General features: G+C 38.8%; 1 protein-coding gene across 5 annotated transcripts in view; it reads right to left on the bottom strand.

The window, feature by feature from the left end:
- Window positions 1–9,409: 9,409 nt before the first annotated feature.
- FBXW11 (F-box and WD repeat domain containing 11) overlaps window positions 9,410–15,147 on the bottom strand; it is a gene marked incomplete at both ends in the record, with an annotated part of 111,407 nt that continues 105,669 nt past the window's right edge. For all 5 annotated transcript variants that reach the window (XM_084244128.1, XM_084244129.1, XM_084244130.1 and 2 more), the window contains 4 exons: window positions 9,410–9,571; window positions 10,454–10,532; window positions 11,367–11,477; window positions 13,213–13,331. In XM_084244128.1, the coding sequence (XP_084100254.1) occupies window positions 9,410–9,571; window positions 10,454–10,532; window positions 11,367–11,477; window positions 13,213–13,331 (471 nt within the window). The remainder of the gene's footprint in view (window positions 9,572–10,453; window positions 10,533–11,366; window positions 11,478–13,212; window positions 13,332–15,147) is intronic.

The raw sequence follows: 15,147 nt of genomic DNA, 5'->3' as shown, positions 1-15,147 counted from the left end.
AAAAAAGGAAAAACTAAGAAGCGAAAGCCAACCCAATAAAACAAATCACATACACACACATTGATCCCCACACCGTTCTCAATGCAAAGGACAAAGCAGAGCCCAGGGACCTTCCCTTTTAGTAGTAGAGTGTGCTTCCACGGGAAGAGGTTTAATGAACAGGAGATTCTTATTGGTCCTTTAAAATGTTACTAACATTCCTTGATCTTTGGAAACAATGGCAAGGGGCAAATCAAAACCTAATATCGAACACGGGAAAAGAAGCGCCAACTGGATGCCAAAGTCCTTTCCATGCATGGTTAGCGTGAGAGTGCCATTCACACGTCCAGGCTGCACAGCACTCGGGAGCTTGGAGAACCTGCTGGGGCCACAGCAGCAGGTGACAGAGATGACAGGGATGGGATTCATGAGCTTGAGGCTTTGCACCACGAGCAGTATCCTTCCACTCCAGATGGGCCTCTGAAGCTGCCTGACCTGGTATACAGGCTCCCACATCCTGCCAGGCCCAGTTCACATCCCAGCCGGGCCAGGATGCATGAAATTTAGAGCCAGGAAACCCAGTCAACTGGGCCTTCTTGTTCTTCCCTTTCCAGGGTGACTTACACACAGAAAAACGATTTTTGACAGTGAAGTCAAATGAATACTGTGGAAAGTGACCACTAGTACTCAGGAGTATTGATGAGAAAAAAAAAAAACAAAAAAACATGTTAAGGTACCTCTCTATTGTATATACTGCACAACAAATAAAACATTTTGTGTTAAACTTTAGAAATTACATTTTAAAACAAGATTCCCATTAAAAACACACGCTACACACGCACGCGCACACACACACACACACACACACACAATGACAACAACAAAATAAAGACACCATATGAATACTGCAGGAAGGGTTCTAGTTAATCCACATCAGCCCTGGGGTCAGGTTCTCGAGCCCAGCCCACAGCTAAGTATGAACACACTCTGTATTAGTGTCTCAGGCCCGGGGCCCTGACTCCAGCAACCTTGAGGTTAAACTGTTATGTACATTACATCCACATGCGGGTACAGTATTTTAAATTAGGAGGCAAGCACACACATAAAGGTGTTACTCTACCAGGTATCAGATGGTTGGGGTACAGAGAACAGTTCATAAAAGAAAAGAGCTATATTACCTGTTGGGAGATAATATAACCTGGCTTATAGTTCTTTAAATTAAAAGAAATTGGTACAGAAAGGAAGTGTAATCCAAAAAATATTACTAAAACAATCCAGAGAAATTTTCCCATTGTCCAACATGTTTCTAATACAAGTCAGAATTCATAATGACTTGGACAGTCAAAAGGAGAATGCTAACTTCTGAAAAGGAAAAGCCCCGGACATTCTGGGTAGGTGTTTGGCACCCAAAATTTCACTGAAGAATGCTGTTTCTTAATATCAGACCAAAGTGCAAAGCAATATAAATTAGAGGCCAAGTCTTCTCTTGACGGTAAATTGACTTCTGTAAAACAAACTGTACGTTCCTTTTATATGAACAATTTACATTTGAAGCATTAGATTTTTTTCACTGATGGGGGAGAAAATGGGCTTCTGTTCTACTTGAAGTCAGTGAAGCTAAGGTATCCTTCTCAAAGTAGAGACCAGAATCGGAGGTGAGAAATGTCGGTACTTGAAGAGTTAGGCTGCTTTGCATCTACCCAGCGTCTAGAACCAATTCCAGCGTCATAACTCAGCTGTGAAGAACTTCCTTAGGCATTTGGTAGCCATGTAGCCAGTAGTTCAAGACTAGGAAACCCTGGGTGGGGAAAATCCAAAGGGAATAAGATTGGATAATATTCTGGTTAGACACAAATATATACAGCACAGCCCATCCATACCCAGAGACATGCACATGTGTGTATGCAATACATTATTGATTTTCAAGTAACCAGCCACTAAAATAGAAGCTGCAAGTTGTTTTGAGAGTACTACATACCAAGCATGATATTGATGCAAACTTCACATGAGGTGGAATCTATTACACTCACTTCACAAATAAAAGAACTAAGGCTCAGAAATGCTGTTTATAGTTCAGGGCATTAGCCATTGAATGACAGAGAAGAAATTCAAAGAGGTGCCTGGTCTATAACCTATCATCTTTCAGAGCTGCCAGTAAAAATCATGCATATAGTACAATGTTTAATGTTAGATTTCATATTTACCATAATCTTTTGTGACACCCAGAGCCTACACAGGCCTATTCTATGTTCTCCAGAGAGCCCTCATCTATCATTGTGAAACAAAAATATGCAAAGCTAGTAAGTAAAGTAACCCTTCTAAATAATCAGAAACTACTTATTTTTGAAGTAAATCATTTATAAAAGGACAACAGTATAAGGCAAAGACTACTGAATGTTCCATATTTTTTGACCATGACCTTGAGTCAGAAAACCATTTTAATCACAATCTCTACATGCACTCATGTATATCAATATGTACACACACTTACTCTCTAGGTAGAGCATTCATAAAATAGTATTTATCATTACTGTGTAAAAAGCAGGCTGACATATTCTATTCTAAATTTCATGAGAACAAAGTCAAAATCCACTAAAATGATTTAATCACCAACGGGTCAATACCCTTCCTAAATACTGCACTAAGCCATTGATTGGCACAGAAGATCTAAAAGTCACCTTGAGGTCGAAACTTCTATGGCCAAAGAGGTTTTGTAAAGCGTGTATGCTTTTTTTTTAAAGGCAATTTTCCTAAAAGGTTATCAATTTTCACAAAGATCAAGTATCCTAGTAATCCTTCACAATGAGCTCAAGAAAACTTTAATTTCTTTTGTCATTGCTTTTCCATTAAGGATATTTATGAGTACCGGAATTATTTTAACAATATTAACACAGAGATTAAAAGTAGGTACTTTCAGATCTTCTGGAAGGAGTAACTGACAACTATTCTGGAGGGGAGTGGAACTCTGGATCAAGAGTCTTTAAATAGCATACCTTTTAACCCCAACACTATAGACATTTCCAACGACATAAACAATTGGGTAGAGATTAAGCCAAAACAATGATCATGGCAATGTGTTTCACATTAATGAAAAGGTAGAAATATATATATATATATAAAAAACATATATGTAAAAAGCAGGCTGACAAAGAAATGTGTCTGTGTGTGTACATAAAACATAAGATGGCATATCTGAACAACCATTGTTTTGTAATTAGCAATTGATAATTTAGACACGTAATTACTGGACATGCAACAATTTCACAAGAAATGGAGGGGGGAACATCTAGAAAATATGGACAGTTATCAATCATAACTTTTAAACACCTAAAGAAGCATATACAAAGGAGTTAACAATGGTGAGTTGTGAGAAACAGCTTAGTTTTTTTTGGTCTATTTTTTGAATTTCCAAATAAAGATCTTATATTGTCTTGTAATAAAAGTGAACTACTGCAAATCTCTTAGAAGTTAGTAATTTTTTAAAAAGCCTCAGCAAATAAGCCTATTGCTAAATTCCCTGACATCAAAATACTCTACCTTCTATTTTAGGGGTGAATATCCACTGCAAGGTTAAATTATCATTAGGATAGTGTTCCTTATTATGAGTAGATCTTTTTTTAAATTATTTTATTTACATCATTGTTCATTTTAAAATAATATTTGCTTCCCCCACCCCCTCAGGTGTAGTCCCCATAGAGTTTCCTTTACCAATGTACCCGTGCACCATCACCTCAGTCCCTTGTGGTCCTCCCTCCCTCCCTCTGATGCCTCTCCCGCCTCCTCCCCTGCAGTATGTCTCTGATTTATAATTGTCTGTTTTTGCTTTGTTGTGTTTTGTACTGGTATTGTTTTTTTTACACTGATGTCTTATTGGTTCTCCTATATTCCTGCTGTAAGTGAAACCATCCGATATTTTTCTTTTTCCTTCTGGCTTGTTTCACTGAGCATAATTCCTTCTAGCTCCATCCATGTTGCTGCAAATGGCATGAGTTTATCTTTTTTGATTGCTGAATATTCCATTGTGTATATATGCCACATCTTCTTGATCCAGTCATCTCTTCTTGGGCATTTAGGTTGTTTCCAGGTTTTACCTATTATAAATAGTGTTGCAATAAACATAGGGGTACGGGTGGTCTTTTGAATCAATGTTTTTGTGTCCTTTGGGTAGATCCCTAGGAGTGGAATTGCCGGGTCATATGGTAGCTCCATTTTTAGTAGACCGAGGAACCTTCAGACAGCTTTCCATAGTGGCTGGACCAATTATGTACAGATCTTACAACATCACATGGCGATAACTGTTTTCAAGTTACAATAAATGAAAAGAATTTGGAAAAGAGCAAGAGAATCTATAAAGTTGACTGCCATGGTTGTCATTCATAAGGTTGTAATTCACTTTGAAGAGACAAATACATTTGAAGTTTCATCGTTAATGCTGCTTAAGAAGCAGATAAAACTTTTTTCCATTAATTTACAATAGTGGATCAATAAGATAGTTCTCTTAGGTTCTCAAAAGGGGGGTAGCAAGAGTCTGGAAGAAGTAACACTCCAGTTTCCTTTCTACCATAGCCAATGAGAGAAACAGCATTGATGACCATTATTTCATCTCTCAAAGGAACCTCGTTTCAGGCTAATTTCAAGTAATATATAAAGGCTGTCCAATTTGTGAAAGTTTACTGTGCTCCATAATTCATCTATTAAATACACCAATTGGGGGGGGGGTGAGAGGGGGCATACTATGGATGTCTTGGATTTTATCATGTGCCTCTTTAAAAAGAGTGTAATATACAAACACAGGAAAAACACAAATGAGGTCCACTTCAGTTATTCAATGACATACCTACTCCCAAGTTCATCCATTCCATAAGCTCAGCTACAGGTGAGGCTGTTCATGTCCTATTTTATGTGTTTCTCCTCTATGGAAACATGATAGCAGAGGCAGGATGGAGCTCAGGCAATGCACAAATGGAGTTTGGGGCCAGGTGTGCACCCACCTACCCCAAGTGGAGCACATATGGTGCTGTGGCTGCCTAGGGCATGCTTGGCTAGTCTAAGGCCCTCTCAGAGGTGACAAAGATTCTTTCCTTGACCAAAATGTGGCTAGACTCAACTCTACCGTGGCCTATAAAGACTTGAAAAATCATTAATAATTTATAAAAGGCAAAGTTAAGAGAGGAATAAATTCAAAAGATGTGAAAGACTTCTACACTTAAAACTGAAGCACTAAATTATACAAATAGAGGGATGGATGGATGGATGGATGGATGGATGCCCACACAGACAGACACCCTGTGTCTATGGATTAGAACACTCAACATTTGTTAAAATGGACATTCTCCCCCAAATCATCTTAAGAATCTATGCAGTCCTGGGCCTCCCCTGGTGGTGCAGCGGTTGAGCGCTGGGTTGCGAGGCTGCCCGCAGCCTCTGCAGCGCCAGTTCAATCCCCGGCCACCAGCAAGGGTCCCACCAAAAAAAAAAAAAAAAAATCAATGCAGTCCTAATTATAACCCCAGTAGTCATCTTCACGAAGGACCTATAAGAGTTAAAACAATTTTTTTAAGTCAGAAGATTTATCATTTAGTTTAATATTAGCAAAAAGAGAGCCACATAGATCATGGAGTAGAATAGTATCCAGAAACAGACCTATAAATGGTGGTGGATTGACTTTTTTGACAAAGATACTAAAGCAATTCAATCAAATAGTGCTGGACCAACTAGAGAGCTGTATAAAAAACAAGAACAATGATGCTTTTATCTCACACCATCCATAAAAAATTAACTCTCAATCAATCAAAGACCTAAGTGTAAAATTTAAAAATGCTCCCAATTACAGCAGTCACTAGCTATATGCAACTGTTTAAATTGAGGTTTAAACAAAGTCTAATGAAATACAATTAAAAGTTCAATTAAATTTAATTAAAACATAACTAAAACTTAAGTTCCTAAGTCACATGGGTCACACTTAAAAAGCTCAGAAGCCACATGTGGCCAGTGGCTACCCCAGTAGACAGTGCAGTGATAGGAAATGTAAACCAATTCACTGACAGAGAGCAGGTCAGTGCTGGGCCAAGGCTGGAGGATAGGAGCATAGGGGTGCACAGGGGGACTGACTACAAAGAGATAAGAGGGAACTTCTGGGATGATAGGTATGTTCTTATCTTGATTGTGGATACAGGGGTGTATTTATTTGTATATTAACAAAACACCATGGGGATCATCTATTTTACACAAATCATACCTCAACAAAATTGATTTAAAAAGACAATTTAAGGACAGAGCAAAGAAACATGTACATTCAGGGACTGTCTTTGTTGGGAATACATCTAGTACCTGACTAAAACAGTTTAGGCAACTCATTCTAATTTTTTACTGTTACTATCTTTATATTTGCTGAAGGGGACTGCAGGGATATGCAGTAGTTTCTTATACACAAACATACACACAGACACACACACACACAACTCATTCATTAACTGGCAAATTTTCGTTTGGCCTAGAAGAAAGCACAAATATGTAATGTTAAGAAGGCCCTGGTGTCACTTGCCCAACAAATACCACCGAGCACTCATAATCCCCTGGGCACTCTAGCAGACACAGGCTCCACAATAAAATGACGCCATGGCCATCAGGGAGACAGGGATGAAATTCATGCTTCAAAACTAAACAATAAGTTAAGATAAATAACATTAGGGGGCAGGGAGTTTTGAGGGGGATCTTCAAAGCAGTAATAATAAAAGCAGAGGAGAAGTGGTAGGGTCTGTAGACTAAAGTGTGATTAGGGAAATGAAACAGAATTCAGTCTGGTTAGGGCATGGATTTCTAGAAGAAGGTAATGGCAAGATGGTGACACTCTTGTCAGCTCATCTAGGTGGTTAAGAATTAATCAGAAGACCTGAGGGAGCCAGTGAAGCAGAGGATGGCAGAGGCAGAGCTAAGATGACCCCAGTTGGAAGCAGGATGGAGGGTGCTTTCATTTGCCTCTATTCTTCCTTCCCTGTATTTTGCTTAGGATTTTTGGGAAGGGATGTGGAGGGGGGAAGGAGCAATCATTCAAGAGATTCTTGCCTTCCTCCTCTTTAATTCCCTACAATGTCTATTTTAAGACTCCATTTAATTAATGTAAAAATTCTGCCATGTGACTTTTTCAACTGATTTATGAAGAATCTGTCCAGAGGGCAAGCACAAGAGCTGGTTACAATCACAAGATGCAATATAAACACACTTAAAACCAGAAACAGCAACTGCATTTGTAGCTTACAGGTCATGACAGGGCTCACCTTCCACACCCAGGCAGACATGACCAATCCCCATGGCACTTAGTCCTTGGGGCCCAAAAAGGGCCCCAGAATCCTTCTAAAGGCAGCACTCCAGCGATCATTACTGATTAAACCAAACTGGCAAAAAGAAAAAGTATTTGCCATCCCTGATGCAGGCCCTTGGTGTATCACTAATAGATGGAACAGGGGCAAGACCAGAGGTCAGTAGATCTTTTGTAAAAGGGCCATATAATAAATATTTTGGATGCTTTGGGCCATATGGTCCCTGTCCCAACTACTCAACTCTGCCACTGAAGCATGAAGACAGCCACCGATAATATACATAAGCTAATGAGTTTGGCTGTGTTTCAATACAACTTTTATATATGGGCAATGGAATCTGAATTTACAAAGAATTTATAAGTGTCATGAAGTATAATTCTTTTAATTTTTATCCAAGTATTGAAAAATATAAAAAAAGATTCTTAGCTTGCTGCACAAAGGGTAAAAAAAATCAGGCTAATTTGGCTACTGGGTCTAATTTGGCTACTGGTTAAACCCATGGGTAAGACAAACTGCCTGGAAATCTATTCAATAGGGTATTAGAATCTTGAATAGGAACGTCTGAAAAGATGGTAACAGGGGTTCTCCATTTCTCATCACAAAAAAAAAAAAATTTCGCAATTTTGCACACAGAATTTCTTTACATTTTTAATATTCAACCAACAGGGGAAAATAAAGCCACTAAGAAATAAGGAATGTTTTTAAATAAATATGAATTTTTATGAATCACATAGTCTTTACATGCATATATATATAGTTCAGATAGGCACAAACATGTTTTCTCAATCTACAAAATGTGATGTGCAAAGAATACACTAGTCTTCTTGCAAAATTCTGAGTTAGGAACACTGCTCCAGATGACCAGGGCCACCAGCACCCAGGACACAGCCAAGTTAAGACTTTGTATCCTCCAGGCCAGACACCCTCAATTACCAAATGGCCATCATCAATGTTACAGTGGCTCTAAGTTTTCAGTAACCAGACAAAGGACTTCACTTCCAGGGTACCTGGAAGTGTCTGATGTGTCTGATGGATGAAGGATGGATTTTAGGGGCTCTCTCAATAAACACCCTCTTTGATTCCTCTTCTAGGAATGGGGTTAATGGGTAATCTCTGAAGGCAGGAAGGGAGAATTTTGAGTATTTGGGTGATGGTTTTTCTTTTTTTAAAGATAGAACTGAAAAGGAGGAAAGAGAAAAACAATTTGAGTATCTTTAACTAGTGTTGAAATTGTTGAGACCTGGGAAATCATTAACTAAAATAGTTTTGTTTTTCTTTTAAAGATTTATTATTTATTTATACAAGAACTGGGGAACAGGCCAGAGGCGCGGGAGGGTGAGAGAATTCACCAGAGATAGAGTGGGGAGCAGAGCAGAACAGGCAGACTGACTGAAGTACACTGCTGAGGGTAGCAGTGGGCAAGACAGGAGAGGTCTGCCGTGCCATGTGGGTATCTCCCTGCCTGGCTGGGACTCGAAGCTGCACTGCAGAGGCTACGGACAGCTTCACAGTGCTGTGCTCAACCCGCTGCAACACCGGGGAGGCCCTAAAACAGTTTTTAAAAATAGGAACCATGCCTCCCTGATGGCCTAGGGGTTAAGTTTCAGTGCTACCACCACAAAGGCCCACTGCGATGGCCTGAGTTCGATCCCCAACCAGGGAGCTAACCCACATGGAGCAACAAACCTCTCCTGTTTCACCTGCTGCTCCCTTAGCACTGTATTTCAGTAGATCTGCCTGTTCTGCTCTCCACTCTGGTGAATCCTCTCACCACCCCCACACCTCTGGCCTGCACCCCATTCTTCTACACAAAAATAAATTTTAAAAATGCTTCAAAGAATACATAAATGAAAACAGGAACCATGCTGTCTGTCAATATGAAAACGCACAATATGTAGGATTCCAGACCTTTTGATGTAACCATAAAGATCTAACCCTAGTTCTAGTTCTACTAGACCTCTGCAAAGTTGATGCATTTATGAAGATTATCCACTATGGTTCCTAGCACCAAGAGACCCAAATAACAATATCCACCCACGGAGAATATAATTTCAATCAGCAAAATTGAAAGTAGGGGAAGTACTCACCTGAAACGGGTAAAGTGCAGACTGTTATCTGGAGATGTAAGTGTATGTTCTGGAGGGAGAACGGGTCTCATTCTGGGCACTGGGAGGCACATTTAAGAAATCCCAAATCAAAATAGTGTCATCATGGGAGCTGCTGATGATTTGAAATTCATCAAACTGTAGCCGAAACACACGTCCAGAATGTTCCTGTGAAATAAAACAGCTTGATGAATAAAATGAGACTTTTACAATCCCTCTTATCTGTCTATTGACTTGGCAAAGGTTAAAAATGCTTCCTAATAAACAAATTCTAGAGCTAAGTGAGCTCTGTCCTTCCACCTTCAGGAGCATACACTCTACTTTCCCTTTCAGGCTTCCTCTTTAACTAAACTTTGTAACCTAGATTCTGGTCCATTAATGTGTCAAAAGAGGAAAATTACCTGCTCTTCCACAATCAGTCAACATCAAAGTTAGTGTGAGATACTAGCATTCCTACCAAAATCAAGAAAAAGTAGGAATGACACTAATGTCTGAAGTGAAGAAAAAGAAATAAGGTAAAGCTACTGAAAGAAAAACCTATCAATATTTTCAAATGACTGTTTCTTCAAAAATACAAGCAAGTAGACTATTATATAAATAATGAGTAAAGTTGGTAAATTGAGATTAACATATAAAGTATTCCTATATGCCAAGCAATAATCCATTGAATATAGATTAGGGAGTAATTCCATTGTAACAGTGTAACACAGCATGCTGTGTTATTAAAATAGACCATAATCACACAAACCAATATTAAGAAATTCCCAAAGCTGTAGGAAGGAAATACTTGTGCCCCAGCAGGAATTCAGTCCACCTACAAACAAGGAAACCTGCTTTCACATTTTAAGCTGCATTAATTCTCTTTCTTAGGTGTAAGTTCACAGTCAAATATTCTCTGACTTTGGCCAAACAGTATTAACAAAACAGAGCATTTTCTGAAGGCATGCTGGGAGATACAAGCATGCTGTTGGTTCATTAGGCAGGTCTATCTGCAGGCGGCCACCCACCCGCCAGCACAGGAACCACCTTCCCATCCGACACGCCACATACCACCAAGGTGCGCAAACACAAGGTGCTTGCTGGAGCTCGCGGGTCCAGAGCGGCTTGCAAGTCCCAGACTTTAATTTTCCTAGAAAGGAAAATGAGATTGCAATTAGTGGAAAAGTTAAGTAACATTTTATATATTGTTAGGCATTTCCTACAAGTTATTTAAACCAATTACACTTGATCTTGGAAGAAATAAGGACCCTTCACATTCTCAGAATCTCTGAAATTTTGTAGAAATATTTAAGGGAGACAAGAAAACAACTTCAGGTTATCTAAATTCAATTCCTGACTTGATAATCTATGTCACCAAAGTCATTAATCAGGGAGCTCTCTAGGGCTGAGTAGGTGCTGCTGACAGAAGCTAGGGCTCTCTGTGAAATTCCAAGGATACCTTTCTCCAAACTGAGTAAATGCTGAAAGTTATTAATAGAAGAACAGACACACCAACTAACCTGACTGTGAAGTATATACAAGGTTATCTTGAAAGGTTTACAGCTGTCATTTGCTCATTTAAAAAGTCATGAGACTTTTTAAAGAGGATTTATTCAATTCACCCTAAGCAGAAATTTATCAACACTTACCCCCCCCCCCAAAAAAAAAAAAAGTCTGGTTGAATTTAGGACAGAGGCAAAGAACTAAATTCCTAAGCTATTCCCTGGATTTATAATGACAGTTAAAAGGGGAACCTACTGAGCCACAGGGATTCTATTCTGCTACTGTGAGATTTGGGGCAAGACAGTTCATCCTCTTGAGCCTGAGTGGCTCCCTTGATCGAGTGGTGTAATAATACCTGCCATTCACTATCACAAAGAAAGCAACTGGCACAGGCCCTGGCACATACATAGCTGCTAATAGGCAGCTCTTTCCCCTCCTTTTGATATACCTGTAGCAGTGCATTTGAAAATTTGAAACATACCCATCATAGGCCCCACTGACAATCCTCTTGTTATCAAACCGGATACATCGGACCAATTCTTCGTGTCCCTCCAGGACTCTTAAGCAGGCGCCACATTCAATATCCCATAGCCTTGAAAGAAAAACAGATCTCTGTGAAACAACTGCACACACATGAGCCATGCTGTCTCCAAGTTTTTTATAGCTGTCCTGTATATGATTACCACTGGCCTGGTAATCACACTCCCAGCCCACACTATCCACACAAAGCTATTTGACATCATTTGGAAGGAAGACTTACTTCTCGTTTTATTTCCTTTTATATAGTTTGAAACCTTTAAAATTATGTATTATTATTTAAATAAGGTCAACAAACAAGAAACCTCAAATGTATTCAGGCATTCTCTTGATGTCTAAATTGATGAAATCTTGTAGTCAAATAGTCTAGGAGAAAAGGTGTGTGTGTGTGTATGTGTGCACATACACTTGGAGAGTGGAGAGGAGGGGTGGGGACATACATACAGATAGAGTTAGGCTTCCATACCCAGCTACTTCTAGGCTGCAGTCCCCGAGTCCGTCAAGGTTAGACCTGATAGACCAGCATGGCAGTTCCCCTTCTGATGAGGCTTAGGAGTAGCCCTTCATAGGTTTATACGTCTACTAAGGGCATCAAGTATTATCAAGGTCAAAGTGGGAGATTCTCAGTAGGGTATATGCATTGTCTTGGAAATATAAATCCACTGTATGTTATGTGCAGCTTTTTTCTTGGCATATGATGTATATAACAATTCTGGAATTAGAGATTTTTTTCTTTATTTTTAAAAACTATCACTGATTTTTCTACATGATTGGCAAAAAGAAATTGCAGCAAACTAACCTGTACAAAATAAAGTTAGCAAACTCATTCTACAATGGCCTTTTCTTAGCCTCTCTAGCAGTAGCTCCTGTCATATACCCAAGGAACATTTCACCTGGCTGCCCTCAGCAAATCTTAGCAGTGCCAGTGATCCACTGTGGATAAGCAACTCAACACTGCCACTACAAATCCATAAACTGTAGAGCAACGCATATCATTACTTTATAGAACCTTAAGAGAGTCCAATGAGGGAGTGAAGAATTTCTGAACTATTAAGTATTATAAAGTATCTCAAAGCATGAAGAACATAATAGAGCCAAGATTCAAGTTCTAAACTGATTTTTATAACACCTTAAAATTAAGATGATAAAGAAATAAAACTTTACTACTGCTTGCTTTCATTCTCCTCCTTCTTTCTTTTTAAATCATCTTGAACCCAAATCTTTATTTTGCTCAAACATTGGCAATTTAGTTATAAATGCCAGTTATATTCGTTTATGTAAAGTTAGTAACATATGTTGGGATAGTGGAAAATGACTTTGATATTTAAGAGAAGTTCTTAATAAGACACAAAGTATTTAAGGATAGTCATATTTATTAGAAAGCAAGGACACTGAGTGTTGAGAAGAAAAGAAGAGGAGTAGATAATTTTGTAACACAGTTTTGGGAGAGATAAATAAGGCACATGCCCTTACATCCAGGAGGGAGGCAGAACTTATAGGTAAGAGAATGTAGAGCCCTGTATGAGTGTTCTCATTTCTAAGGGGCTCTTGGTATTAAATGATCTTGGGTGGAGTCAAGTTTAAAAACCTTACGTACTGGTGGAATCTTGGAAGAACACCAGGGTGTGCACAGTTTACCCACTCTAGTATTCAGAGCCAAACAGATAAATAAAAATTACCTAGAGTTTTCTTATCTGAAGTATCCCATAAGACTCTCAGTCTTTGAAGTATTAGGGCTGGGAAATGAGCAAAAACCAGCCTGCCCTGTCAGCACGCCAGTTTCTACCTACCTGATGGTATTGTCTGATGATCCGCTAACAACCAGCCGATCCCTGTACTGGAGACAGGCAATGCCTCGCTTGTGCCCATTCAGAGTACGAACAAACTCACAGGTACTTGTGCTCCAGACCTAAAAACAAATGCTCAATTATTTTTAAGAACGAATGTAGGACAGTCCTCCCATAATACATCCTCTTTATGAAAAATCAGTTTCTGAAATGACCAAATACTTGACCCAATTCAAAGTCAGGAGGTTAGCAGATTGGGCAGCATTAATATTTTCTTGGCTGCTGAGTGATAAAGCTGAAATAGAGGGACACTGTGAAGGAATGAAATACAGAGGGACACTGTGAAGTTGCCAAATCTTGAGTTCTTCACAAAAAGAACATCTCCTGGATGGTTCAGACATTCACTTGCCTACAGGGAAGAGTTTGGCCAGATTTTATGTTTTGATGCCAGCTGACATGTCAAATCCAATGTAACTGATGTGCAAAAGCTTCACCTTTCACATCCTCCTCTTTTCCAGCATAGTTTCTGAACAGCTCCATTTGTTTTGACACATCACTCCTAATATTATGTATGTGGAATAAATAATCCCTCTTTTGTAAAACCATCTGCAAGACTTAGATGTTCATAGACACACTTAATGTATTACAAGCCAAATAAGGAAACACAAAGCAACCAAAGTTCCTTGAATTATTTCACCAGCTGTATTTGTAGCTGAATAGGATAAATACATATCCATATGTAAAAGGATGAAGTCTGACCCTACCTCTCAATATGTATATGCAAAAATTTAATTCAAAATGGATCAAAGACCTCACACAAGGGTTCAAATTCTAAAACTCTTATAAGAAAACATAGGAGTAAATCTCTATAACCTTAGATTAGGCAATGGTTTCTTAGGACAAAAAATGTATAAGCAACAAAAATTGATAAACTGGACTTAATCAAAAGTTAAATCATTTCTGCTCAAAGAATACCACTTAGAAAATGAAAAGACAATTCATAGGATGGGAGAAAATATTTGCATGTCATATATCTGGTAAGGAATTTATAACCAGAATATATAAAGAGCTTTTGCAATTAAACAATAGAGATAAATAACCCAAAAATTTTAAATGTGCAAAGACATACAAATGGCCCATCGCACATGACAAGCAGCTCAATATCATTAGAGAAATGCAGAGTAAACCACAGTGATATCCAGAAAGACGAAAATAAAGGCTAAGTAAAAAAGACTAAGAAGGCTAAAATAAAAAAAGACAGATGAAAATAAGTGGTGATAAGGATGTGGAGAAGTCCACCAGGGTCGTATTATGAAATGGCTTGGTAATAAGGCCCAAACACTCTTGACTTCTTGGCACTGGCCTTATACCAACTGGTGTGACTGAGGCGTAAGTAAAACACTGCATACAAATCCTTAGTTGCTTAGCTTCCAGACCACCCAATTAAAGTCTGATGCTACCTAGTCTGTGATTTGTGGCATTAGAAACTAGAGTGTTGTCTAGTGCTGGTCATAAAAAGAAGTTTTTGGAGTCAAGTTCAAACCTTCATACACTGCTGGCATCTGAAGGCTTGTAAAATGGTGTAGTCACTTTGAAATACAATTTGGCAGTTCCTTAAAATGTTAAACACAGAGTTAGCATCATAAGAAAATTGAAAATATATGTCCACACAAAAATCTTGTACACAAATATTTATAGTAGCATTTCTCATGATAGCCAACAAAGTGGAAACAACCAAAATGTCTATCAACTGGTGAATGGATAAACAAAATGTGGTACATCCACACAATGGAATTTTATTCAGTCATTAGATGGACTAAAGTAGTAATACATGCTATAATGTACATGGGTGAATCTTGAAAACAAAACACAAAGTGAAAGAACTCAAACATAAAAGACCATATCAGGGCCTCCCCGGTGGCGCAGCGGGTTGAGCGC

The sequence above is a fragment of the Talpa europaea genome, assembly GCF_964194135.1.
Source record: "Talpa europaea genome assembly, chromosome: 9".
Lineage (NCBI taxonomy): Eukaryota > Metazoa > Chordata > Mammalia > Eulipotyphla > Talpidae > Talpa > Talpa europaea.
Note: the sequence above shows the minus strand (reverse complement) of the source record. Positions and strands in the feature narration are given on the sequence as shown.